The sequence below is a fragment of the Haliotis cracherodii genome, unplaced genomic scaffold (genome assembly GCF_022045235.1).
Source record: "Haliotis cracherodii isolate W230 unplaced genomic scaffold, xgHalCrac1.p SCAF_18, whole genome shotgun sequence".
In the NCBI taxonomy this organism is placed as follows: domain Eukaryota; kingdom Metazoa; phylum Mollusca; class Gastropoda; order Lepetellida; family Haliotidae; genus Haliotis; species Haliotis cracherodii.
The window spans coordinates 25,122,136-25,149,999 of NW_027266273.1; the positions used below are offsets into that span (position 1 = coordinate 25,122,136).

Consider the following 27,864-nt stretch of genomic DNA (forward strand, 5'->3'; position numbering starts at 1 on the left):
TTGTAACTACAATCACATTTTAGGGGCCACATTATATTTTAACGTACTTCACAAAATGTTACATCTTAAAAAGTTTCTAAAACTATTGGTAAACCAATACAAAAACAAACCGGAAGTGACCTCATATTTACTTCGGTACTGTCCTTTACCCAAATACACGTGAGGCTTTTGCAACCCAAACAGCAAGATGTCTCACTATAATTTCAAGAAATTAACCGTTGTTCCTTCTTCAAAGGTAAGGACCAGCTGTGTTTGATTTTAAAAAAAACAAAGTTATGCTTGTCATGGCAAAATCTGGTGATTGACATCTGTGATGTTGTGTTTTTGATTGACGAAGTCGACCGACAATACACCATGAAGACTCGATTGCAAAACACAAACCTCACAGGAGTCACTGGGATGGCATTAGGGTGATAATACTTTCTCAGACTTTAGCCACATTTGTCACCATGTATCCGTTTGGGGCGTTTTTTTGTTACTGACAGTATCTCGTTGATGACTCGTAGTCTTACCTGTCAATAAACAAACTTATTCTTATATACGACCAGACAGTCCTCATGCAAGCTTTACATACTGATTTAAGTAATAAACTACGAGTAGTCGCTTTTTATCATACAATGAAACACTATGGAAGAAATGACCCACGAGGGGCACAACCCCTCATGGTTTATTCTCCCTGCAGTGTTTTATTGTGTGATAAACAACGACCACGAGTCTTTTTATTTCTTAGCCTATATGATATCTCAACATCATGTATTGTCTCTTTAAGGATGTTAAAAATATTTACACAAATTTTAATAATGATGACTCATGTATAGAATCCGACCTCGGAAATGTCGGACAAGTTCATTTTACGAACAGGTGGGTTAAGTTTGGTATTTCCCCCATATTCTAACAATCCTCACGCAGATGATTTGTACCTTTTCTCCCAATACTGATTGTCACGTCTCCCACTTTTTGATGCGATTGTTTGGCCACTGCATTTATTTGCGTAGCCGAGCTACATCTATGGGGAACAACTTTGTGGACACTTCCCTCTCAAAAATAGTGTTGGCCAATTTATGACGTCATCAAGTTGCAAGCGCATATTCAAATCTTCAGAAATGATGTCATGACAGAACATTTTTTTATAGTGAAGTAAACCACGCTTAGTTCTTTATTGTTCTTTGTGATATATTTCATAGCTATCTTACATATAGGCTTTATACTATTTATAGGCATACTACTAACACTATGGTGAGGTGTGTTACTATACTATGTATACAGCTTCACACATTAAAGTGATTGTATCGCTAGCTCCCTGGGGGATAAATATACACAAATAGAAATAGTTTTTTATGTTTTGGAGTATTTTCTTATTGAAAGTTATGTTTGTCTAAATATATGTAGACTCATCCAAAATGAAACTGATGAAAAAGACATGAATGGACAGTGTAATATGTGATGATGTCACAGAGACACCAGGCTAACTGCAGGAAAATCTGGGTAGGAGAGTGATTCGCTTCATTCAATGAGGCATATTTATGTTGTAATCAGTCTCGGAAAATATTTCATGCATCTAAAAACACACCAAACAGTCGACATCCTCTCCCTTCAAGGAGCCTCTTGGGGTCCTAGAGATATCCTTCCATGTTGTTTGAATCTGGGGACCCTCTAAGTCGTTACCTTTCAACAGTAGGGAAGTGACAAGGGCCCCTTGACTTAGTTTCGAACACTGAGTCGGTTAAATATATTTTTATTTCACTAAAGGTAAAAGCCTGGGTTACTAAAACTGGTCTTCAGCAACCCAAGCTTGTAGTAATTCACAAGTAACAGAATCGGGTGGCCAGACTTGCTGACATGGTTGATGCATGCCATCGCATCCCAACTGCATAGATGGATCACTGCATTTTCTGGTCCACACTTAATCATTTACAGTTTCTTTGTATTGCTGGAATAACACTAAAACCGAAAAAATAGGGTAACTGGCAAAGGATATTCTATGCTAAAAGTGCTGGTCTAAAATATTGTGGTGACCTGATCATGCTGATTGTTTAATTTTTATTTCAAATTTGAGAATTTGTAATGACAAATGCTGTTGACCCGGGATCAGATATTACCCTGACAACACCTAGATATATCCCTGTGTGAATTTACTATACCATGTATGTAGGCAGTATGGCACTGGCTGTATTAACACATGCATTTTTAACCTTTACAGGACTTTGTTGACATCGTCCTTTCGAAGACCCAGAGAAAGACACCAACTGTTATTCACAAGAATTACAAAATCTCACGGATACGGCAATTTTACATGCGTAAAGTGAAGTTTGCACAACAAACTTTCCATGATAAGCTGTCGATGATCCTCACAGAATTTCCCAAACTTGAGGTAAGATACTTGTTCATAGTATTACTAATCCTGGTCATGACGATGCTACTTGCATTGAGCTCAAGGATTCATCATCACGATGAAGACTGTATACCTACTGCTATTGGTGGCACTATGTAGAGTGTGGGATTAGAGTACTATATATAGTTCTGTGGACTGACTGACCCCAAGTTATCAACCTTCAGATTGTTCCAAACCCACATCAGATTGCTAGGTTTATTAGATATTGCTGATTGAGTTGTCTGTAGGCTGGAGGAATTACTGTGATTAATTCTATGATTATGTGGCTGTATTTGTTGCATGAGCATGTGGGACGGGAATGACTGTTGAGAATGTTTTTCTTTGCCAAAAAACATGTAACGGTTTTGTGTCAATCAATTATACTCAAATGTTAGCCTTGTTATAAACATTTTGATAAAGGGGCATGGCATATTCTCGGCAATTTGAGATGGGAAATTTTGGTGGCATTTTGTAATACACTGATAAAGTACGCTGGTAGTGAACTGGGACTTGGAGCACAAGATGAAGTCATGATAGAGCTACCCTGACCTTTCGTGTATTGCAGAGTTCACTGACTTGATCAATCCCTTGTCCCCCCAGACATTGTCCTTGTGTCCATGCATTACATTGGTCACATCATGAGTCATTAGATGTACTACATGTATGTCAAGTACAGTTAACTCCTGGACGTTGTCCAAAGGAGTACTACACGAAGCTACGTGTACATTTTGAAATGAAAGACAACAGGTTATAATCAGCTGATAATGCTTATGAAAATGGATGTGTGTTTATTCCTAGCAGTGGTGCTGAATTGTGTTGGTTCCATGTCAGTATTGACAACTATTTGTATAGTAACATCTACTAGCAATTCATTACATTCAATTATCACCTGTACATTGTCCAAATGTTGATGTTGTGTTGTATATGAGGCGACATGAAGCTGGGAGGACATTGTGTGTTTTCAGGACATCCATCCCTTCTACGCCGACTTGATGAACGTGCTGTACGACAAGGACCACTACAAGCTGGCCCTGGGACAGATGAACACAGCGCGACATCTCATTGACAAGTCAGTGGCTTCAGTTATCATGGTTATCTCACTTTTAAGGAATCATTTTTCAGTGTACAGCTGCAGTGATGTTGTATTATGTGTCAATAAGATGTTGTGGTCAGAATTGTACACAAATAACATGTGAGGGGTCTGGCCCGGTCACGGAGACTCCAAAATTCGCTGTGCAGAGTTCAGTCCCTTTGGGGTGCCAGAATCCTATGTTACCTGTAAGTAAGGACAAGATCGATATATGGATGAACATCTTTATATCTTTATAACTTTATATCTTGTCTGTCTCACAACTATGAGAACTCTCTAAGAGATAGTTCTTTAAAAACTGGCTGAATTGTAACTTTTGTAGTGCCAGTGTTGATAGACATCATGTTTTATTTTCAGATTTGTGGGTTTTATTGAGAATCCATTATCTGGAAAGTTTAATGTTTGAAACCTCTGGCTAACGTCATGAGTTCCAAATGGTATTCAGGGTATGAAATACTCAATAACACCCACAAATCTGACATTTTGTGAAATTTACAGAAAATGCATGTTGAAAACGTAATGAAAACGTGTTACATTTGTGTTGAGTGCATGTGTTATATTATGTTGAGTACATGTTTTGCATTTTTGTTATTTCAGTGTTTCAAAGGACTATGTCCGACTCATGAAATATGGCGATACTTTGTACCGATGCAAGCAACTGAAGAAGGCTGCTTTAGGAAGGTAAACTGTTGGACTGCTTGGCTTCAGACCTGAGGGGAGCACGGGTGGCTTAGGTGACCAAGGCTCCGCGATTCGCTGTGCTGAGTTGCATCCCTTGGGCACACTAGAAACCTATGAATGTGGGTTCGATTCCCGGTTTGCCCAGATGATGTTTCTAGGTTTGTCAGCACCATACCCGTGCTTGTTGGTTTCACTGAAGTGGTAAACGTCTGAGACCTGCATCACTTCGGGCTTTCCTCCCACATTAAGCTAACACGTTGCGATATAAGTGGAATACTGTTAAAAGCAGCGTAAAACCCAACTCACCCACTCAGAGCTGAGTGTGTAGATGTATGGAGTAGCACTGTAGTGTACACATTCAGCATATGGATTAACACTGTATTCATATAGCCCTTGGGGATCTGATAGGGACATGTTTTCTTCCATATTGTTGTCAAGGCATTAATTAATGGGTAAGCTGTTTAGACGTTGCGGATGACGTACAAAACTTGCGATTTGATGACTATTCCCACCATGGTGATGTGACTGGTCACATGTTCAGCCGTCCAGCATGTTAGGAGATAAACCAGGTTATACACAGAGAAGAATGCACAATGTCCGTCTGTCGGTAGGGAGACATGGTAACAGCTGGTTTGGCTTTTGTTTCATTACTGTAGTCCATGTTTTGCAAACATCAAACATTGACGATTTTTTGGTGTTGTTAGATCTAGTAATGTACAACTTTTACAAGATTTTGGCCCAATTACAACAAACAGTATTTTCAATTAGACATTTTTTGGACATTTTACATGCATCTTTAACAATACAAAGTTGACTTATCTTACTTCGTGAAGCTGTCTTCTAGTTGTTTTACGGTGTACAGCATGTGTACAGTATACCACATGAGAACCCTCCACTACACGAGCTGCCACTGACTTCTACATGAGTCTCCAATGCCAATGACATCACTTCCACTTATCAATACCCTGCATGTCTTTTCACCCATGAAGATCCGGGCTGGAAATGGTCTTAAGCAACCCATGCTTGTCTCAAGAGGCGCCTGGCGGGATCTGCTGGTCAGACTCACTGACTTGGATGATGCATGCTATTGTATCCCAATTGTGTAGATTGGTGCTAATGATGTCAATCACTGGATTGTGTCTGGCTCAGACTTGAATATTTACAGACTGTCGTTGTAGAGCTGGAATAACACTAAAACCAAAACTATAGGGTAGCTGGCAAAGGTCATTTTCTATGCGGAAAGTGGTGGTCTAAAATATTGTGATGACCTGATGTCGTCATGTTGCTGAAGTATTGCTGAGTGCGGCGTTAAACAACAAACTAACGTGTCTGTCTGCAGGATGTGCACCATCATGAAGCGGCAGAAGCAGAGCCTGGAGTACCTGGAGCAGGTGAGACAGCACCTGTCTCGACTCCCGTCCATCGACCCCAACACTCGCACCCTCCTCATCTGCGGCTTCCCCAACGTCGGCAAGTCCAGCTTCATCAACAAGGTGCGCAGCTCCGTCGTGATGGTTGTTGTACATGCGGTGACAACATCATCAGTGCAGTATTCAGTAGAACATGGATATAATCAACAGGGATGTCATGTGCTCAGATTAGTACAACTATTTCAAAAGTCCAGACTGCTTTTCTGTTTAATACATTAAGTACCATTGGTCCGTTAGTCCCATTGAAGAGAAACGTGAGTGATTGTGCCGAACGATGAGATGTGTTCCCTCAAAATCGCTTGGTGACATTGGTGTAGAGCATCCAGTTGTGTCGTGCGTGCATGTTTTTACGTGTATATGTACGTGTGTTACCGATTCCAGATAACAAGAGCTGATGTGGAAGTCCAGCCCTATGCCTTCACGACCAAGTCCCTGTACGTGGGCCACACCGACTACAAGTACCTCCGCTGGCAGGTAAGTTTCACTGAACATCCAAACACTTTGCGAATGTTTATCACTAATTTAGAACTTATTCTAGGTCTCCAGCACTCTGTACTTGTCATAAGAGGTGACTCAATATTGATCGGGTGGTCAGGCTTAATGACTTGGTTTGATTGCTTGTCATTATGCATCTTGTGGGACTTCACTTATAGTAGCTACACTCATTGTAGCCTTGTTAACATGGTTACCTGGAATATTAATGATCTCAGCGTTACACCACATTAACTTATTCTCTGCACACATGGTGTTTATGGGCTGTTGTGATGTGGCTGAAGTGTTAAACAACAGAAGGTCGGTGGTTCAATCCCCGGCCCCAAAGAAATTAAAGATGATACCTCTTGTTACCCTGCCTGGCATTAAACTGATAGAACAAGAACTGGTCAGCTCGGAGTATGTATGCTATATGTCAGTGGGGTGTCCACTGTGGCATGGTATGCCACTGGACCAGCACCTTTAGTCTCGAATCATACAGGCAGCCCCACCCATGCATTCACGTCTCTATAGGACGGCAGTAATCTTGAACGCAGAGTTAATCCCCCCTGTTTGTCCCCCACGCCAGGTGCTGGACACGCCCGGCATCTTGGACCACTCCCTGGAGGACAGGAACACCATCGAGATGCAGGCCATCACCGCCCTCGCCCACATCCGCGCCGCCGTGCTGTACGTCATGGACCTCTCCGAGCAGTGCGGACACTCCCTACAGGAGCAGGTAACACCCTTCACCACTAGCTCCAGCATTAATAAATAAGTTTGTCTATCATCTTTGTGGCTTGCATTTTTTTTGTTGAAGATTCAAATACATTTTGGATCACAATGATTCAGATCTCAAATCTCAAGTTATTTATGATTTCATCATTTTTAGAAACTGGTGTACATTTTGATTTTGATGTCATGATTCTATTCTTCTGTACAGTCCTTGTAAGTACCTTGTAGTTCCGTTCTAATTAAGTAATGCTTTACTGCAGGTGTCCCTCTTCAACAACATTAAGCCTTTGTTCGCCAACAAGCCACTGCTGGTTATAGCAAATAAGATCGACGTAGTTCGACTGGAAGAGTTGGATGCGTCTAAGAAGGTGAGTTGTGCACCATCGCCTACACTAGTGAAGAAGTCTTGAGCTGTAACTGGGAATCAGGCCACTGAGTCAATCCTAGGGCTAGAACAATGTGTGCTGTGTATATGGTCATCAAAATTATCGTCTATTGGACAAATTATTAATGATTATCGAAATGAAACTGTTGTCATCAATAATAACTAAATTTTTGTGATTAAAATAAATTTAGGTTTACTGAAAGGCACTTGTCAATGTCAAACTGTTTTTCTTATATCACAAATGTTCACAAAGTAATTCATGCATAAATGTGTCACTGCTCACCAGTGGCGTGAACTATGTTTGGTCTTTCTTGCATATTTGCTTAAAGTTACCTCTCTTTATCTATAATTGATCGATATTTAGTTATCAAAAGACCTATATCTAAATCGATAGCCCTAATGATTATGATGATCGGCTGTTTCATGTTTGTATTTCTGAACATGGTCCACCATGAGGACCTGGGTCAGAATAGCATATGGGGCGGTCGGGTAGCCTAGTGGTTAAAGCGTTCGCTCGTCACACCGAAGACCTGGGTTCGATTCCCGACATGGGTACGATGTGTGAAGCCTGTTTCTGATGTCCCCCGCCGTGATATTGCTGGAATATTGCTAAAAGCGGCGTTAAACCATATTCAATCAATCACTGAATCGCATAGCTGCCAACTGTCCTGATGTTTGTTACACATTTCTTCCTCCATCTATACAATTGATATGCAAATCTACTGAAAAGAAATCACAAGGACTAAATGTTCATAGACACCAGTAAAGATAGGTAGTTATTTAGCCTTACACTCTGCTGTGCATAAGAATTGTTTGTCGAAAGGTATGAAGTCTACTTATCATGCTGCATCTGTCCAGTCAAGACACTCCATTGTCATAAATTGCTGTAGTCCAAATATAAACTGAGCTATAAAATTAGTTTCGAAATCACATGGCTGTACTTTCAGGCTTTGGTGTCTCAACCAGAAGATTGTAACTAAATACTGTTTGTAATTTGGGAGAGTTTGCAGCAATGGGATAGGTCCCAGCAACCTACTTCCTTCTTACCCTTGTTTAGATGAATCTACATAGGCGGGTCCAGAGGGGATCCAGGGGATCCAGATACCCCCAAGTCCCCCAAAACTGGCATGTGTTGTGGGCAGTAACATTATGTGAGAGAGGATTTTGATATTTTGGAACGCTCTCTTTTAAAAATACTGGCTCTGCCCTTGAACCATGTGAACTAAGTTGGAGCGGTGCTTGTGTGTGTCACCTCTGAGGTTGGTAATGTTTCTTGTATCCAGTGTTGTTTGTGTGGCCCAGCTACAGGCCTGGGGGACACAGCGGAGTGTGGCATCAGGTGTGAACATCTTGCTAGGTCTGTGCGTTTCTCTTGCAGAAATTCTTCGATGAATTTGAGAGTGAGTCTATCCCTGTGCTGTCCATGAGCACGCTGACGGAGGAGGGGGTCATGGACGTTCGGGCAGAGGTGAGTCCACTCTCCTGCAGACCATGCCGACTTCTGGAGGAGTGGTTACCATCATTACACCATCACTTGTTTAAGCCGCCAGAATGCTGGCAGCAGTAGGATGTACTTCACCTTCCCATATCAGGGGGCGGAGGTGGCCCAGTCGTGTAAGGTGCTGCGAGTTGCTGGGCAGAGTTGCCCCCCTTGGGCAGCCCAGAAACCTATGACCTATGATCACAGTTCGCCCTGATTATGTTTCTAGGTTTGTCAGCACGGTACCCGTGCTCGTGGGTTTCACCAAAGTGGTAAACGTCGTGAGACCTGCATCACGTCGGGCTTTCCTCCAACATTAAGCGTGATATGATGGGAATTCTGCCAAAAACAGTTTTAAACCCAACTCACTCACTCACTCTAACCATATCTAAATCTTAAGTTCAATTTAATCTACTTAAACAGTACTGAATGACTACTGAATCATTATTCATCCAGACAAGGTTGTTGAGCTGGAGTTCTTTTTTCAACAAAACTTGCGTGGTTTCTCTGACACATTCACATGTGTTAAACCATGTTTTACCTAAGAAAAGCTGTAGAATAAAAACTTAATGGAAATGTTGTAAGAAGTCTGGTGCTGGATGTTTGTTATGAACTGCCCGTGCTTGTACCCTTTGTCGATGTATTGTGCGTGTGTGTTCTCCCTGACTTACCTCCCCTTTCTGCTAGGCTTGTGAGAGACTGCTGGCTCATCGTGTTGAAACAAAACTGAAGACGAAGAAAGTTGCTGATATTGCTAACAGACTGCGGGTGGCTTACCCCTCACAGAGAGACAAGAAGGTAGGAACACCAGAGTACCTGTGTTCTGCAGCTAGTGACACTGTTAATGTAGACATTGGTATTGTCAAGAAACTGTTAATTTAACCGCCGCCATTGTTGTAATCACTCTCACACTTTACCTTAATACGTTGCCACAACGTACAACTAAAATTGATCTGATGTTTGTATGAACGTAGAATTGCCACTTCTGGGAATGAGAGTTATCTCCCTTGCATTGCTAGGTGACGTTCTTGTGCCTGATGCTTGACTTGATACACACAGTATACATGAGGTTAGGGATGTAGCACTCAGCATACGTGTCTGCCTTTCAGTAATCATGTTATAGTGAGGGTGACGAACACAGCTGTCTGCCTGTCAGTAATCATGTTATAGTGAGGGTGACGAACACAGCTGTCTGCCTTTCAGTAATCATGTTATAGTGAGGGTGACGAACACAGCTGTCTGCCTTTCAGTAATCATGTTATAGTGAGGGTGACGAACACAGCTGTCTGCCTTTCAGTAATCATGTTATAGTGAGGGTGACGAACACAGCTGTCTGCCTTTCAGTAATCATGTTATAGTGAGGGTGACGAACACAGCTGTCTGCCTGTCAGTAATCATGTTATAGTGAGGGTGACGAACACAGCTGTCTGCCTTTCAGTAATCATGTTGTAGTGAGGGTGACGAACACAGCTGTCTGCCTGTCAGTAATCATGTTATAGTGAGGGTGACGAACACAGCTGTCTGCCTGTCAGTAATCATGTTATAGTGAGGGTGACGAACACAGCTGTCTGCCTGTCAGTAATCATGTTATAGTGAGGGTGACGAACACAGCTGTCTGCCTTTCAGTAATCATGTTATAGTGAGGGTGACGAACACAGCTGTCTGCCTTTCAGTAATCATGTTATAGTGAGGGTGACGAACACAGCTGTCTGCCTTTCAGTAATCATGTTATAGTGAGGGTGACGAACACAGCTGTCTGCCTTTCAGTAATCATGTTATAGTGAGGGTGACGAACACAGCTGTCTGCCTGTCAGTAATCATGTTATAGTGAGGGTGACGAACACAGCTGTCTGCCTTTCAATAATCATGTTATAGTGAGGGTGACGAACACAGCTGTCTGCCTGTCAGTAATCATGTTATAGTGAGGGTGACGAACACAGCTGTCTGCCTGTCAGTAATCATGTTATAGTGAGGGTGACGAACACAGCTGTCTGCCTGTCAGTAATCATGTTATAGTGAGGATGACGAACACAGCTGTCTGCCTGTCAGTAATCATGTTATAGTGAGGGTGATGAACACAGCTGTCTGCCTGTCAGGATCATGTTATAGTGAGGGTGTTGAACACAGCTGTCTGCCTGTCAGTAATCATGTTATAGTGAGGGTGACGAACACAGCTGTCTGCCTGTCAGTAATCATGTTATAGTGAGGGTGATGAACACAGCTGTCTGCCTGTCTGGATCATGTTGACACGACGGTCGTGTTCTCTGAAACTGACTGATGTTTCATAGTGCCCTCGTTAGTTTCATTCATACCCATGTCATTGTTTTAGGAGCGGCCTCCATTCATCCCTGAGTCTGTTTTAAAGAAGAGAGAGGAAATGGACACTGATTCTAAAAAAAAGAAAAAGCTGGTAAATATCCTATTGATGTTGTCATCCAGTTAATTTTTGAGTTGTTTTAGCTCTACTTAATAGTCAATATAGGTTTATGCCATATTTTATTTCTGTTATCTGTGAAATTTCTTAGCTAAAAGCTAGGGATGTCACGATTCACCAATACATCGATGCATTGATATTGATATGCGATACACACTTACATGTATTCATATTTTAGTCCTGAATCGTTTCACACATAGAGCATTCAAAACCGCAATTGCAAAATCTTACCTAACCGTGCTTCACGATTAGCATCATATCGTAAACAAAATATTGCAATATTTATTGTTTCGGGTGAGAGCTGTATTCTGAGATCGCCACTAAAAGCTCACAACAGTAGTTTACTGTATTAACTCAGTAGACCAAAGTCTTGAATGTACGAGTTGAATGTTTTGTTTGAATGTGTTTGGAGGTTGTTCTCATGTTTGTTCTTTGCAAAAATTATAATGATTTCAAAATGGCTGCCATGGCAGTGATTAGTGACAGTGCAGCTGAATCTGGGTTTGTCTGCTCCAGATCCACCATACATGTCAGATACTTCATACTACTTGGCTGCCATTCACTGTCCTACGATTGTGGGTTCCAATCTCAGGTTTGCCTTGATTTTGGTCCATGGTTTTTCAGCTCGCAGGTTTCACCACGTGGCATATGAAGCTAACATGCCGGGAGGTAACTGAGTACTGAAATATGGCATGAAACCCACACACTCTTTTTCATTTGTGTCAGTATCTATTAATTATTCTTTTCTTCTGTTTGCAGCTGCGCGAGATTGAACTTGAAATGGAAGATGAGTACATTGTTGATTTGAGAAGTGAGTATCAACTCTGGTTTCAACACATTATAAGTTACTCCTAGAAGCAAATATTTTCACAACTATGGGAGTTTTTAGAAAATAATACAGTTATAACATGAATGTGACCCATAGATGTTGTCTCTTACAGTGATTGTAAAGTAGTATGTTGTAGTGTTTAGAATATACCTGCACTTGTTGCCATGGTTACTAATCTTGTTGCGTGTTGCAGGGGAGTGGGACTTGAAGAATGAGGAAGAGAAGTATGATGTGATGCCGGAGATCTGGGAGGGCCACAACGTTGCAGACTTCATTGACCCAGACATTATGGAGGTAGGCACAAACCCTGTTCATTGTTGTGGGACTCTGCACAGAATTATTTTTCAATTATTTTTTTAATGGATTTTTTTTTATGTTGTAGTGTAGTCTAGATTTTCTTGCTTCATGACAGGAGAGACTATGGTTGCTCAATACTATTGTAGTGTAGTCTTGTTGTTTCAAGGAAAGCGTGGTTACTATGGTTACTCAATATTGTAGTGTAGTCTTGTTGCTGCAAGGTAGGAGTGGTAACTATGGTAACTCGATATTGTGTAGCCTTGTTGCTGCAAGGTAGGAGTGGTTACTATGGTTACTGAATACTGTTGTTGTGTAGTCTTGAAGTTTCATGTGGGAGTGGTTACTATGGTTACTCAATACTGTTGTAGAAACTGGATGCCCTGGAGAAGGAGGAGGAGCTGAGAGAGGCGGCTGGTTTCTATGCCGACGACGAGAGTGAAGAAGATGAGGAGATGATGGAAATTCGAGAGAAAGCCAGCAGGTAAGGGAGACAACTGTGTTTTGTGGTGCCAGATTTGCAGAATGATAAAGTCAATCAAAACAAGTTGATAACTAAGCACATACAGATCTTGTGTCCTGTCAGAATATACTGTACTGTAATGTGTCCCCCAGGATCCGAGAGAAGAAGGGCATCATGATGATGGCGTCCCTGGAACAGAAGGGCGCCAACAGGTCCCGACTGCCCCGTACAGGGAAGAAGGTGGACAAGAGTCGCCTGGAGTCTGAGATGGAGGCACTCGGGGTCGTGATTGACAACAAGTCAGAGGTGAGTCTGTCAGGTCATAAACTGTAGTTTCAAGCATACTCGTACTGTCAAGCATACTGGTCCTGTCAAGCATACTCGCACTGTCAGGCATACTGGTCCTGTCAAGCATACTGGTACTGTCAAGCATACTGGTACCGTCAAGCATACACGTACTATCAAGCATACTCGTACTGTCAAGCATACTCGTACTCTCAAGCATACCTCTACACTCACGCAAACCATCAGTCTTCCAGTTCAGTCACTAGTCAGCCACCCTAGTCCAGTAATATGCTGTGTAGTCTTGTAAGCTCATAACTAGACTAAGATGACATGATATGGAGTCATCCGGTTTCATCAAAGGGAATGACTGGAGACCCAATCAAAGACCTGAGTAGAAGACTTGAGTAGTTAAGTATGCGGAACGACTCGCCCGAGAAAGATCCTGTTGCCACTGAACGTGTTGCCAATTCTCGTGTTGTTGGGACCACTGATGACCATGTTGACAATGCTGTGGCGTCTTGTGTGTTGAGAGATGCGGTCGGCAAGCCTAGTGGTTAAAGCAATCGCTCGTCAAGCCAAAGACCCGGGTTTGATTCCTGACAAGGGTACAATGGATGAAGCCCATTTTCTGGTGTCCCCCACCGTGATATCACTGGAATATTGCTAAAAGCAGTGTAAAACCTCACTCACTCACTCACTCACTCACTCACTCACTCACTCACTCACTCACTTGTGAGTTGAGAACAGAGGAGGGGAAGACTGAGATTGTGTTTTTCTGTTTCAGACACATTATGCACGCAGCAGAACAAGAAGTGCTAGCCGTAAACCGCTCAAGAGGAAACGAGATGAAACTGAAGATCCGAGCAGAAGCAGGTCAAGGTCAAGAGCACGTGACCTGTCTGGAGTCCGAGATACAGCGGTGAGTTGGATGATACTTGAGTTGACCTTTTTCTGTAACTTGAAGATGGTAAGTGGCAGGTTACTTTATCTGAAGGCAAAATGAGCAATGTAATTTTACACATTTCACAAGTAGGTAGACTTAGGTTTCATCTGACCTTTTTGGTGAGTCCATGGATGGGTTACCATGTTCGGCAGGAGTTTCTAGGGCTTCTGTCCTGCCCCACACTGCAGCACATGTAACATGTGGTGTCACATAAGGCAAGTAATACGCCTCTGTTCACCAGCAGTGAATGGGTACCCGGTAGGATGAGATAGTAATGTTAACCTTCTAGTGCCATACAGGCAGCTTGGGTTGTATACTCCCCAGGGAGCTGAGAATGACAATCAAGTGCACCTTGATCCATGGAGTAATAAACGTATTAGCACTACTGAGCCGAGCGGGTTGGATATCAGGTGCTTTTCAAATCAATTTTGACTATTAACTGATTGTTTCGGTGGTCCCTGGAGCATTCTGGATTAGAATAGGTCCCAAACAACCCATGTTGGTTGTAAGAGCCGATCAAATGGATCTGTTGGCCAGGGCTTGGTAACTTGGTTACCTGTGTGTCCTTGACCCAAGGCCTGGATTGCTGCACACAATATTGATCATTGGCTGGTCCAGACATGATAACAGGCCACCTTTATATCTGGAATATTGCTGAGTGCAGCGTTAAGCAACAAACACACATTCAGGAACAGGTATTCTTGTGGTTCGATCCCCGGCCGCGTCATACCGTAAAAAGATGGTATTTGTTGTTACCCAGCCTGGCATTATAGGGGATAAAGCGAGGAGTGGTTGGCTTGAGTCAGTATGCTGTGTCTGAGTTGTTGGGTATCATGTTCATCTACTGTGTGATGGTGTCTAAGTGGGCTGGCGCTATAAAACCAGCAAAAGTCACATGGAATGCATGACACTATGAGTGCAATAATCTTCACCTCATCAGTAAGTCACTGGTGTCTCATGTGCCTCTGTTCACCCAGCAGTGAATGGGTACCCGGTAGAATGAGATGGCAATGTGGTGGTTAACCTTCTAGCCTTTAACAGGCAGCTTGGATTTTGTACTCCCCAGGGAGCTGAGAATGATTGAGATGTGTGAGTGCACACTGATCCAGTGACGGGTGTTATGATAATGCTTTGAGCATGCCCCGGAGTGGTGTGGAGGAAATACGCACAATATGAATGGCCTATCATTATTATTATTTCAATGTGTTGTAGATGGTCACCAAGATTCGCAAGATAGCCAGGAAGGCCCAGAAACCCAGGGCCCACCAGGCCAAGAAGGGAGAGGGAGACCGCGTCATCCTCAACATGATGCCCAAACATTTGTACTCCGGCAAACGCAAGATGGGGAAGACCAGCCACAGATAACCTGCCCTGCCTCATTCACAGACACCTGGTGTCAGGCTGAACATCAGGTTTACCTGTCATCCTTCATCAAAATATGATTGATCATTAATTGGAACACTACCAGTGAACAGTGTTGCACCCAGGTGCAGATTTACGGGAGTGTTATTAGATACGAACACATTTATGTTTCCCTGGGCCATTTATAAAAAAATTAAATGAAATAAGTCATAATTTAACAAAAATATGCATGGGCAACTTCCAATGTATTTTGAAGCTGGTAGATGTACAGACATGTTGATGTATACTGACTTCACTAGGATGTTAGACTCGCATGAAAATATGGACACAGGGAAGCAATCATTTGATTAATAGTCCTGGTCGACAAGGCCACTGTAACGTCATGGTGCACAAGCCCACCTTCAGGCAGGTCCTAGCTGCAACACTGCGAGGAACACGTCAAACCTCCCCCTGAACGTGGAGGCAGGATGATGATGATGATGATGATGGAGGTCTACCATCCTGAAGCCCAAATCAAGACATTTCTACTGGTGCAGCCAACCAGCTGTGGCCAGTCTGTACATGCTGAACCAGGTATGGGTTGGAGGATGGAATGGTCTTCATTATGTGATATTTTTTGTTGAAGGAATGTTGAGAGATTTGTTATGGACTGGTTGATGAGTATGTTACAGAAACAAACCTTGACGTATCACACTGAGTGATGTGTGGTACATAGGGTATCACGCCATGTGATGTGTGGTACATAGTGTATCACGCCATGTGATGTGTGGTACATAGTGTATCATGCCATGTGATGTGTGGTACATAGTGTATCACGCCATGTGATGTGTGGTACATAGTGTATCATGCCATGTGATGTGTGGTACATAGTGTATCATGCCATGTGATGTGTGGTACATAGTGTATCATGCCATGTGATGTGTGGTACATAGCTAATCACACCATATGATGTGTTGTACTTCGTGTATCACGCCATGTAATGTGTGGTACTTTGTGTATCATGCCATGTGATATGTGGTACTTCGTGTATCACGCCATGTGATGTGTGGTACTTCGTGTATCACGCCATGTGATGTGTGGTACGTAGCGTATCACGCCATGTGATGTGTGGTACATAGTGTCTTCCCAATGTCAATGTAGGCATGGTCATATCACATACAGTAATATTCCCGGATAGTGCTGTGTTACAGCACACACAGTGCTGTGTAATTACACCCATGTTATCTGAGTCATGCATTGTCATCTGAGCTGTTTGATGGGTCAGGAATAAACGGTTATATGAGAACACACTATCTTCCTGTTTTATATTATTACCATTGAAACAGTGATAGATATGGCTTCAAGCTCACTCACTTTTAGCTATCTATCCCATCATTCAGATGTGTAACCATGGTAACATATTCTCAACTTTTGCCCCATTATTTTGTTCATATTTGCGATATTCCCAAATTTGATTTTAAGATAAGAAGTAAGGGCTCAGAACATTTGGTTCTCTGTCTTTCTGAGCGGAATTATATTGAAGTAGCTGGTGCTTGTCTCCCCAGAGCAGAATGAACTGTGGATTGGTTGATGACAATGTGTGACCTTGCTGTTTGTGTTTCATCCTGCCAGACAGTGGGAATCATTAAGGGAGTTTCCTGAGTGTTGGCTCAGACTTGAGCTCCGTTGCCATGGTAATTGGTTTCCTCAACCACCTGCTTATGACAGATGGGAGAGACTTCATACTTGAAGTGTCAGTCATTGTAATAAAAAAGACGATTCAGTGTATTGTATACAAACATTTTTCTGAAGTAAGACTCTTTATTACAAAGTGTAAACATAATTTGTATGTTAGTCATTATAAGAAATGATTACCCTGACACATGGTGTGATATATGATACACAAGGGATGGAGATTATGATAAACAAAATATGATATTTACAAGAATCAGGAGATAAATATACCAGTACATCACAAACAGTATATTGTTCACCTAAAGCCAATGGTTATGCTCCGAAAGGTTAATTGTGTACATCATTTGTTTTTCCAAATCAGTGTGTTCGTGATACTGAGAATGATTGAACTGATAACCTTGTGTTTTTTTTTGTCACTGTATATATCAAAATGAAATGACAGAATATGACTGATTACATTTTAACCTCAGATTTATGTTTTTCAACTGTACAATGACTCCTATCTGTCACTCAGGAGCTAACCAGCATAAGCAGGGTAACCTGTTCAGGGAGGGTCCTGATGGGGTATGCTGTCGAGCGTAAACCAACTGAAACAACTATTTTAACATGGCAAGTCAACATCGTAATCGTGAATTAGGGTAAAAGTAATATATAACAAGATCCAACGACAGAACACATACTTATGTTTGGAAAACACAAACTGCAGTAATGAACGCACAGCAGAACCATCTGTCCCCATGTTTGCCTACAGACTGATGCATGGAGATGATATGGCTTTTAAGATTCAACTTGACAACCTGTCATCTTTTTGAGGGGTTGTTTTGACTGACTAATCTGAAAATATACTGACTAAAGCCCTCAAATTTACTGTTTTCTGATATGTAAACACCCCCCATCAAGACCCTCACAAGAAGGAAATCACAACAGGAACAGTATTGTTGGTCCATGAGATAGCAATGTCTGGTGACAACAACTGAATCGACTTGCACACAACTCCAACCACTGTTACATGTCTGTGTTGGAGGGTTCAGTCATGGAATTGCTGAGATCGCTTGGGGTAGGAGGCCTTTTGTAAACCTGCCCCAGATTGCAGGAAAATCACAGGATATTAGCTTGACAAGGTTGCTGCTAATGCTAGACAGATCTGTGGAATGGGAGGGATTGTCAGTAGATGTAGATTGTCAGTAGATGTAGATTGTCAGTAGATGTAGATTGTCAGGAGATTTAGATTGTCAGTAGATGTAGATTGTCAGTAGGTGTAGATTGTCAGTAGATGTAGATTGTCAGGAGATTTAGATTGTCAGTAGATGTAGATTGTCAGTAGATGTAGATTGTCAGGAGATTTAGATTGTCAGTAGATGTAGATTGTCAGTAGATGTAGATTGTCAGGAGATTTAGATTGTCAGTAGATGTAGATTGTCAGTAGATGTAGATTGTCAGTAGATGTAGATTGTCAGGAGATTTAGATTGTCAGTAGATGTAGATTGTCAGTAGATGTAGATTGTCAGGAGATTTAGATTGTCAGTAGATGTAGATTGTCAGTAGATGTAGATTGTCAGGAGATTTAGATTGTCAGTAGATGTAGATTGTCAGTAGATGTAGATTGTCAGTAGGTGCAGATTGTCAGTCGGTTGTCAGTAGATGTAGATTGTCAGATGTAGATTGTCAGTAGATGTAGATTGTCAGTAGATGTAGATTGTCAGTAGATGTAGATTGTCAGTAGGTGTTGGGACACGTGACAACACTCGGGGCCACATGGTGACTTGCAGTGTGTAGATGAGCGGGTCAGGCCGATCTCATGACAACGGAGGCAAGATGTGTAAATGAGAAGAGGTCGATCTTGTGATGAAGAATTAGGCAAGCAGTGAGCAGATGAGCGGGTCAAGCTGATCTCGTGACATGGAGGACCGCAGCTAAGCAGGTCCCCAGAAGGAGAAGTGAGGCACTCAGTTGTTGCCCTCCAGCCCTTATTTCACTTGTGATCCGGTTATATCGAACTTGGCCACCTAGAAAAAAGCAAATATATGAGCAAACGTATTAGATAGCGTAAACCTCGCATGTGCAGCTGTGACTATCTACTCCCAGGGAAACTGCTTGGAAAACACATGTGAGCTAATTATGGAACATGTTTAACCAATGACATGACCTCTCCTTTGTGAAAATGGTCACTTTATGTGGGAATTACACATGCTGCATGCAATATGCATTTTCATATACAGCAAGTTTTCAGGAATAAGCATTTAAGAAAACCTGGATGTAAAGTTACATTATAAACCATCAATTGAAATGAATTTGCTTTGCAAAGTCGCACCCCTTGATGAAACCTCTGTGTAGGCTACCACTTGTGAGGATAAATCACTTTAGTTCTTTTATTAGCGCTTCATTTAATTCTCTACTTTCTTTGGTTTGTCCTGGTTAATCATCCGGGTTTTAGTCAGTGCATGGACAAGCATGTGGATGTAAGCAGAATATGACATGAACTTGTAGACCGGCAGCCCAGAGCACTTTGGTCAAACGAACAAGGTACCAATATCCGAACACAGGAACATTTACTGTGTAACCCAACATATTCATATATGGATGTCTGCCGGGGAGCCCCTGCTGCGTCTGGCCCCTGGCCCCCCAAAAGAAGGGGCCATTTAAGGGCTGGATCAAACATTGGAGGTACCACATGAAAGTAAGTGTAAATGAACTGGTACATCTCACAGAGTACATAATGGGCCACGCCAGACAAATCTTCCTCTGCATAAGGTCCGCCAGACCCCCCAGAGAGGGTCCCAAAATTTGGGCTGGGTTAAACATTGGAGGTACCACATGAAACCAACATAAAATGAACAATTGCACTCTACTTATTGCACAATACCCATTGCCAGACAAATCATCTTCTGCATAAGGCCCGCCAGACACCCACAAAAAGTTGACCCTTCAGGTATACACGGGTAAAATTGGTGTGGAATATATATCGATTGTTCCACATTAAGGTACGTTTGAATGAACAGGTTCATATCACAGAGTACAGAATGAGCCACACCAGACACCTCTTCCTCTGCATAAGGCTTAAACATTGGAGGTATCACATGGAACCAACATAAAATGAACTATTACACTCTACTTATTACAAAATACCCATTGCCAGACAAATCCTCTTCTGCATAAAGACCGCTAGACACACCTCACCCTACCCCACACAGTTGATCCTCTGTAATCCCAGTGTGCATAATGAAACATTGGACATCAGCTCTGAGAGTCAACAGATGGTCAAATTTATGTTTTGTTCTTAAAGATGGAAGGATTTTATTGAGATTAAAATCACGTATTTATAATATCAGGTCTTTGAATACTAGTATTGATATCATAGATTAGGCCTATCGTTGAAATGTAATGAAAATGGCATGAATCTGAATCTTGTGAATATATATCTGATCAGCTATGAAGTCCTCAAAGCCTGCTACAGCCTGATAGCTTGGCTATGGATTCCTACAAGACAGATAGGCATATGATGCTATGTGCCATGATTTTTATATACTGAACAACAAAAGTTCCTGTGACATTGAATAAGATTTAATGCAAAGTTATGTTTTTACCAAATCTGAAACAATTTCGGCTTGCAACAGATAAAAGACTCCTGTAAGTGTTCAAATGGTTTTAATTTGTCATACTGACTTCGGAAAATGCGTGATTTCATTAAAAAAAAACATGAACATGCCAAAATGTCAATTTACAAATCAATAGCGAGTGTGTCCGCCTCTGGCTGCGATGCAAGCAACACATCTTCGTCTCAAGGAATGGACCAGGCATCGCACAAAGTTCTGTGGGATATCTGTCCATATCTGCTGGAGCATGTTTCGAAGTTCCAGGAGTGTCTGTGGAACACGTGGTTGACGTCGAAGGCCCCGATCCATCTCATCCCACATGTGCTTGATTGCTGATAGATCAGGGGAGCGAGCCGGCCAGGGGATGACATTGACGTTATTTTTGTTGAAGAGATCCTGAACAAGTCGAGCAATATGATGCCGGGCGTTGTCATGTTGAAAGGTAATACCTGGGCCATGACGACTCCAAAACGGTAGAACAACAGGTCCGATGATCTCGTCGCGGTAGCGCTGTCCATTGAGATTTCCCTCTACCACTATCAAACGGGTCCTCTGTCTTGCTGTAATCTGACCCGATACCAAAACGCTGCCGCCCCAGAACCGATCTTCTTCCATAACACAATGAAGACAATCCCTACACATCTGAGGCGGAGACGTACGGTTTGTGAAGATAATCGTCAAAGGCCAGGGATGCTTCTTGCAGTAACTGTTGCTGGATAGAATCGATTTTGTAGGTGTGCTCTTCGAATCCAGTTGTCTTGTCGATTATTGGTTACGCGTGGCCTGCCACTCCGAGGATGGTCTCTGACTGCATTCGTCTGTTGCCAACGTTGCCATAAACACCAAATGGTGTTTCTGTGGACGTTAAATTGTCTTGCAACATCACGTTGACTCAATCCTTCTTCAAGCACACCAATGGCTCGCAGACGCTCGTTTTCGGACAAGCGTGGCATTTCATAATGTTGAATAATTGCATAATTTTATTGTTTTTCTGAATGGTTGTTGTCAGCACGATGCTAAACAATGCATATGGAATCCCGTTAACGCACACGAAATGCATGGGGCTTGCATAAAAGTCAACATTTGCATGGAATGCATGCTTTTCTGTAGCATTTGCGTTTTTGTGACTTGATTCCATACATGTACTACAATAATGAAAACCAAACTTTACTTGTTTGAAAAATACACTATACACTTTTGTTGTTGAGTGTTGCTGAATGGATAATGATAGCCCCTAATGCCACTTGGAAATGTTTTAGGATGATAATCTGGAAATTCGGGGTGATAATTGTGTTTAATAACCTATGATCTCCATTTATTTAGCAAGTTTTATCATCTAAAAATCTGAATTCAGGCCAAATATATCTCCATATTTATCAATTTTACATTCAGCTTTTTAGATGATAAAACTTGCTAAATAAACGGAGATCATAGGTTTTTAAACACAATTATCACCAAAAGATTTCCAAATGGTATCAGGGACTGTCATTTACAATTCTTATAGCAGGCTTTGAGGACTACCTAAGCATGTTTGGGTTTGTAGGAATCCATAGCCAAGCTATCAGGCTATATCAGGCTTTGAGGACTTCATAGCTGATCAGATATATATTCACAAGAATCAGATTCATGCCTTTTTTTATTACATTTCAACGATAGGCCTAATCTATGATATCAATACTAGTATTCAAAGACCTGATATTATAAATACGTGATTTTAATCTCAATAAAATCCTTCCATCTTTAAGAACAAAACATAAATTTGACCATCTGTTGACTCTCAGAGCTGATGTCCAATGTTTCATTATGCACACTGGGATTACAGAGGGTCAACTGTGTGGGGTGGGGTGAGGGTGTGTCTAGCGGTCTTTATGCAGAAGAGGATTTGTCTGGCAATGGGTATTTTGTAATAAGTAGAGTGTAATAGTTCATTTTATGTTGGTACCATGTGATACCTCCAATGTTTAAGCCTTATACAGAGGAAGATTTGTCTGGTGTGGCCCATTCTCTACTCTGTGATATGAACCTGTTCATTCAAACGTACCTTAATGTGGTATAATCGATATATATTCCACACCAATTTTACCCGTGTATACCTGAAGGGTCAACTTTTGTGGGTGTCTGGCGGGCCTTATGCAGAAGATGATTTGTCTGGCAATGGGTATTGTGCAATAAGTAGAGTGCAATTGTTCATTTTATGTTGGTTTCATGTGGTACCTCCAATGTTTAACCCAGCCGAAATTTTGGGACCCTCTCTGGGGTGTCTGGCGGACCTTATGCAGAGGAAAATTTGTCAGGTATGGGCAGTGTTGTACTCAGTAACATGTACCTGTTCATCTAAACTTACTTCCATCTGGTACTTTGAATGTATACTCTAGTCAAATTTTACCAGAGTGTTCACTGAGTCCATTAAGGGTCAACATTTGGGGGTTTCTGGCGGGCCTTTTGCAGTAGACGATTTGTCTGGCAATGGGTTTTTTATTCTTAGTAGAGTGAAATAGTTCATTTTATGTTGATTTCATGTGGTACCTCCAATGTTTAACCCAGCCCAAATTTGGGGACCCTCTTTGGGGGTGTCTGGCAGGCCTTTTGCAGAGGAAGATTTGTCTGGCGTGGCCCATTATGTACTCTGTGAGATGTACCAGTTCATTTACACTTACTTTCATGTGGTACCTCCAATGTTTGATCCAGCCCTTAAATGGCCCCTTCTTTTGGGGGGCCAGGGGCCAGACGCAGCAGGGGCTCCCCGGCAGACATCCATATATGAATATGTTGGGTTACACTGTAAATGTTCCTGTGTTCGGATATTGGTACCTTGTTCGTTTGACCAAAGTGCTCTGGGCTGCTGGTCTATTGTGTAGGGTGTAAAGGGCCCATACAATTTGTAAGTATTAACAAAATATATAAGGAACAACATGTAAATCATAACTGGCAATGCTATAACAAATGTAAATGGTGTAAAAGGGTAAATTGCATGTTGAAAAGGTTGAAGTGTGTATCACAGATGTTTCGTTTAAAATCCGGAAAATAATGTTGGTAATAACATGTTCTAACTACCTTAGTTACAAGTTGTAATATTTCATATCTGTTTTTGTTATAGCTTGTACCTGTCAACAATAGGACTTACAATTAAAGGGCCAGTAAAAGAATTTGAAGGAAAGACATAATACAAAATATCAGTTACAATGTTTCAAGACTGAATCAAGAATGTATTCATCAACCTATGCTGAAGTTATAAAATAAACCATTCAAGACAGTGTACTGAATTATGTGTCAATGGCCAAAGTGTATAACCTACACTATGCAATATGCAATTTCATTAACAGCAAGTATTAAGGAATTGGATATTGAGAAAACCTGGATGTAAACCATTAATTGAAATGAATTCGCTTTGTAAAGTAGCAACCCTTGATGGAACCTATGCAATATGCAATTTCATTAACAGCAAGTTTTAAGGAATTGGATATTGAGAAAACCTGGATGTAAACCATTAATTGAAATGAATTCGCTTTGTAAAGTAGCACCCCTTGATGGAACCTATGCAATATGCAATTTCATTAACAGCTAGTTTTAAGGAATTGGATATTGAGAAAACCTGGATGTAAACCATTAATTGAAATGCATTTGCTTTGCAAAGTCGCACCCCTTGATGGAACCTATGCAATATGCAATTTCATTAACAGCAAGTTTTAAGGAATTGGATATTGAGAAAACCTGGATGTAAACCATAAATTGAAATGAATTCGCTTTGCAAAGTCGCACCCCTTGATGGAACCTATGGTCATGGGTTCAATTCCCCTGTTCACGCCGATTGTTTCTAGGTTTGTCCACTCCATACCCGTGAAACCCATCAACCAGTTAGTCCAGTACTGAGGGTGGGAGCTCACCAAGAGTAAAGTATACGGTGGGGGTCTTCTTGCCGTCCCCGCCGTAGCTGAAGCCCATCATCCTGAGGTTGTAGATGATGCCCTTCTCCACGTGGGAGATGACTGCGCTGTCCACCTTGCCCACAATCACGCTCTTGGCCGACCTGAGGTCGTCCCCAGACTTCCAGTAGATGAGCTGCAACACCGACAACGTATTACAACACCGGCAACGTATTACAACACCGACAACGTATTACAACAACGTCAATCACCACAGTTACTCCCCTTGGCTTTTTTACAAGAACTTGTGTTTACCCAGCCACAGAAACTAACCTATTTAGTCCACTGGTCCTTATAATGATAACCAATAGCAAAACCTCAAAAATGACATTTCCACTTGTCCTTACGATACCTTAACTATTGGGCAGTTTGACTGGGACAATAGGATGAGTGCCAGTTTCATATGCTGTGATTTATGTGGTGGTGGGTGTGGGTGGTGGTTGTGTATTGTACTGGTGAAGCTGGGTACGGGTCAGGTGGCATATTGAAGTGGGGTAATGTGGTATATTGTACTGGTGAAGCTGGGTAGAGGTCAGGCGTTATAGGGAAGTGGGGTAATGTGGTAATGTGGTGTATTGGGATATATATGGTAGTTTGATGGGGTAATAGTGAAATGTGTATATTGAGGTAGTGGTATAGAGTTGGGTAGGGGTTTGGTTTGGTGTAATGTGTGTGTTAGTGTCTGCTTGCCTGTGCGTGTCTGTGTGTACGTGTGCCTGTGGGTGTGTGTGTGTGTGTTTCTGCATGAGTGCCAGTGTGTGCCTGTATGTATGTGTGTGTGTGCGTGTGTGCGTGTGTGTGTGCGCTAGCGCGTGTGCGTGCGTGTGTGGGTGTTTAATTAGGGTAGTGTACCCCTGCTGACCTTGTATCCTCGGATCGACTCCTCGTCCTGTGTCGTGCTGACCCCTCTCCACGTCACGTACACGCTGTCGGGGCCGTCACTGTTGATCGTCACGTACTCCGGGTACAGGATCGGACCTGGGACACAATATACCAACTAAACAACACCCAACGCAGCATGTTAACAACTAAACAACACCCCATGCAGCATGTAAAAAACTAAACAACTCCCAACGCAGCATGTAAACAACTAAACAACACCCAACGCAGCATGTAAATAACTAAACAACACCCAACACAGCATGTAAACAACTGAACAACACCCAACGCAGCATGTAAACAACTGAACAACACCCAACGCAGCATGTAAACAACTAAACAACACCCAACGCAGCATGTAAACAACTGAACAACGTTTTGGACACCGAGTTCCGTCAGGCAATCTATCTGTGTACTCTACATGTACATGTTGGTCTACACTCTACTTGGACATCTAGAGGACCAATATCGCGAAATGCGATGCCAAACAGCTTTGTCACCAATCCAAGTGCCTGAACTAAATACACACATCAGCAAACCCGGGTCCCTTTCTAATCTCTTACTGGTGAAGTGAAATTGGGTTTAACGTCGCGTCCAAGATTATCGCACTTATATAGCGACTGTGTGTGTGTGTGTGTGTGTGTGTGTGTGTGTGTGTGTGGCGCTGCTTGTGCTGATTTATAGTGCTAGCTCACTGAGATACCATGCGGCATTGTAACATAATACCCCACTCAGACACAGTATACTGACTCCAAGCCGACCAGTCCTTGTTTAGCCCCTTAATGCCGAGCGCCAGACAGGGTAACAACAAGTACCATCTTTTAACGTCTTTTGGTATGACGCGGCCTGTGATTGAACCCCGGACTTTCCGATTTCCAGGCGGACGCTCCACCACCAGACCACGGAGGCGGTCTTATTTCTTATAGACCACTGGGGCCATCGTCATGACCGAGCGCCTTTGAGTTGGGAGTACCATGTACAAGGGTGAGTTACACTTACTTCATAAGGCGAACTACGTACCTTGATAGAAAGTTGAGACCCACCAGTTCTCACTCTTTGGGCCGAGTCCGGCGCCGTTAAGGACGTTGACGTTGCACCAATAGTCAGTGTTCGGTTCCAGACCAATGATCCTGCCTTGTGACCTCTGCCCATAATGGCGGACAAACCGTGCGTCGTTGTATGTCTCCCCGTCAAGCCAGTAGTTGATCTGGCAGCAAAAAAGAGGTTATGTTATACCCCCATCACACCAAACGAGTTCTCTATACATTCGTGAAAATGTTGTCGAACGGGCTCCAACTGTGTATGAACGTAGTGGACGTAGTAGCAACTATTTACGAACTTCAAGGACGGGCTCGGACGGGGAGGGTGCTCCAGAACTTTGGGTCTGCTCAAAATTTTATCCTGTCCTTCCCGTTCTGCAATTAGTCGGATTGACAACGTACTTAAAACGAGAAAGACGTATTTCGAACGGAATTGCCGTACTTTGAACCTACCAGGGACGTGTTACGACGTGGTGCAGTCCGACTTAAATTTCAGTACGTTCGATTTTCAGCTCGGAGCCCTGAACTTGAATGAAGACTGGCTACAACGCGCTCGGTATCCATAGAAGTCGGGCCAGGACGGGCAAGGACACGAATACACACGGGACGAGATGAGGACGTACTGCGAACGAGTTGGTCGGGTTAAGAATTAGTTAGAACTGGCTTGGACGTAGTGTGAACGAGGTAGAACGAGGTTGAACTGGTTAAGAACGGGTTGAGAACGGCTATGGATGGGCTCGAACTGCTTCGAAACGTTGTCGGGATGAGGTGAACGGGCACTTTAGTAGATAATAAGTAAGAAGTATCCCCCCTCACCCCCTCATTTGATGACGTCACAAGTGCACCTAGTAACCCCACGTGACTGATGACGTCACATAACCTTGACCTGGGGGGGGGGGGGGGTGTGTGTTGTTAACGTCATTGCCTCATTAATATGCAGAATAACTCATTAATATGCAAATGTATGCATGACGTCATAGGTCAATTAGGTTAATAAAGGGTCAACTGACCAAATGCAATCATGCAATTAATGACTTGATCATTCGTTAACCGTAGAACACGGGATAGTAATGAATGTCCCTATATGGACATGATACTACGACCGGGGTTGGGTTGGGTCTTGACTCACGCAGAATGGAATGTCATTGTGAGACCATTTTGGCGCGAGAACATGTGGTGAACATTTGAACCTTTTGCTTTGAAGACATTTCTCTGTGTACATTCGGTGGCCGGCTATGTGTGGTAGGATTAAAAAAATTGCCCAGGAACAGGTTCATGTAGAAAGATCTCCCGATATTCAATTACATTCATTAAGGGTCAACTGACCGGATGCAATCATGCAATTAATTACTTGACCATTCGTTAACCGTAGAACAACTCGTGTCTAAAAACAAGATGGCGGACGTTGCCATGAACGCTCACGGGCTGTCACGTGTCCTCGGTTTGAATCTCGCGCCTGACCTACAAGTCAGTTCTATGAGGCACCATTCCACATCTCAGGC

General features: G+C 42.4%; 2 protein-coding genes across 2 annotated transcripts in view; one reads left to right on the forward strand and one right to left on the reverse strand.

Moving 5' to 3' along the window:
- The first annotated feature begins 150 nt into the window (after window positions 1–150).
- LOC139465934 (GTP-binding protein 4-like) lies at window positions 151–15,732 on the forward strand. Its single transcript, XM_071247936.1, has 17 exons — window positions 151–235; window positions 2,201–2,371; window positions 3,337–3,440; window positions 4,059–4,142; window positions 5,482–5,635; window positions 5,954–6,046; window positions 6,633–6,782; window positions 7,039–7,146; window positions 8,542–8,631; window positions 9,331–9,441; window positions 10,973–11,053; window positions 11,837–11,888; window positions 12,100–12,200; window positions 12,572–12,684; window positions 12,816–12,969; window positions 13,733–13,867; window positions 15,104–15,732. The coding sequence occupies exons 1-17, from the start codon at window positions 188–190 to the stop codon at window positions 15,254–15,256; spliced, it is 1,902 nt and encodes a 633-aa protein (XP_071104037.1). The 5' UTR covers window positions 151–187; the 3' UTR covers window positions 15,257–15,732.
- A 2,075-nt stretch (window positions 15,733–17,807) lies between these two features.
- The window catches only part of LOC139465935 (contactin-like), a 60,028-nt gene continuing 49,971 nt past the window's right edge, over window positions 17,808–27,864 (reverse strand). The window contains exons 23-26 of the mRNA XM_071247937.1: window positions 26,343–26,529; window positions 25,306–25,421; window positions 24,405–24,579; window positions 17,808–18,933 (exon numbers count right to left, since the gene is read on the reverse strand). Coding sequence (XP_071104038.1) covers window positions 18,809–18,933; window positions 24,405–24,579; window positions 25,306–25,421; window positions 26,343–26,529 — 603 coding nt within the window. The 3' untranslated portion in view covers window positions 17,808–18,808. The remainder of the gene's footprint in view (window positions 18,934–24,404; window positions 24,580–25,305; window positions 25,422–26,342; window positions 26,530–27,864) is intronic.

Excerpts from the sequence above, each read along its gene's own strand:
- LOC139465934 (XM_071247936.1), top strand. The coding sequence starts at position 188 with ATGTCTCACTATAATTTCAAGAAATTAACCGTTGTTCCTTCTTCAAAG. Across the intron at positions 2,372-3,336 it reads CAGAATTTCCCAAACTTGAG|GACATCCATCCCTTCTACGC; the intron begins GTAAGATACTTG and ends GTGTGTTTTCAG. Across the intron at positions 7,147-8,541 it reads AGTTGGATGCGTCTAAGAAG|AAATTCTTCGATGAATTTGA; the intron begins GTGAGTTGTGCA and ends TTTCTCTTGCAG.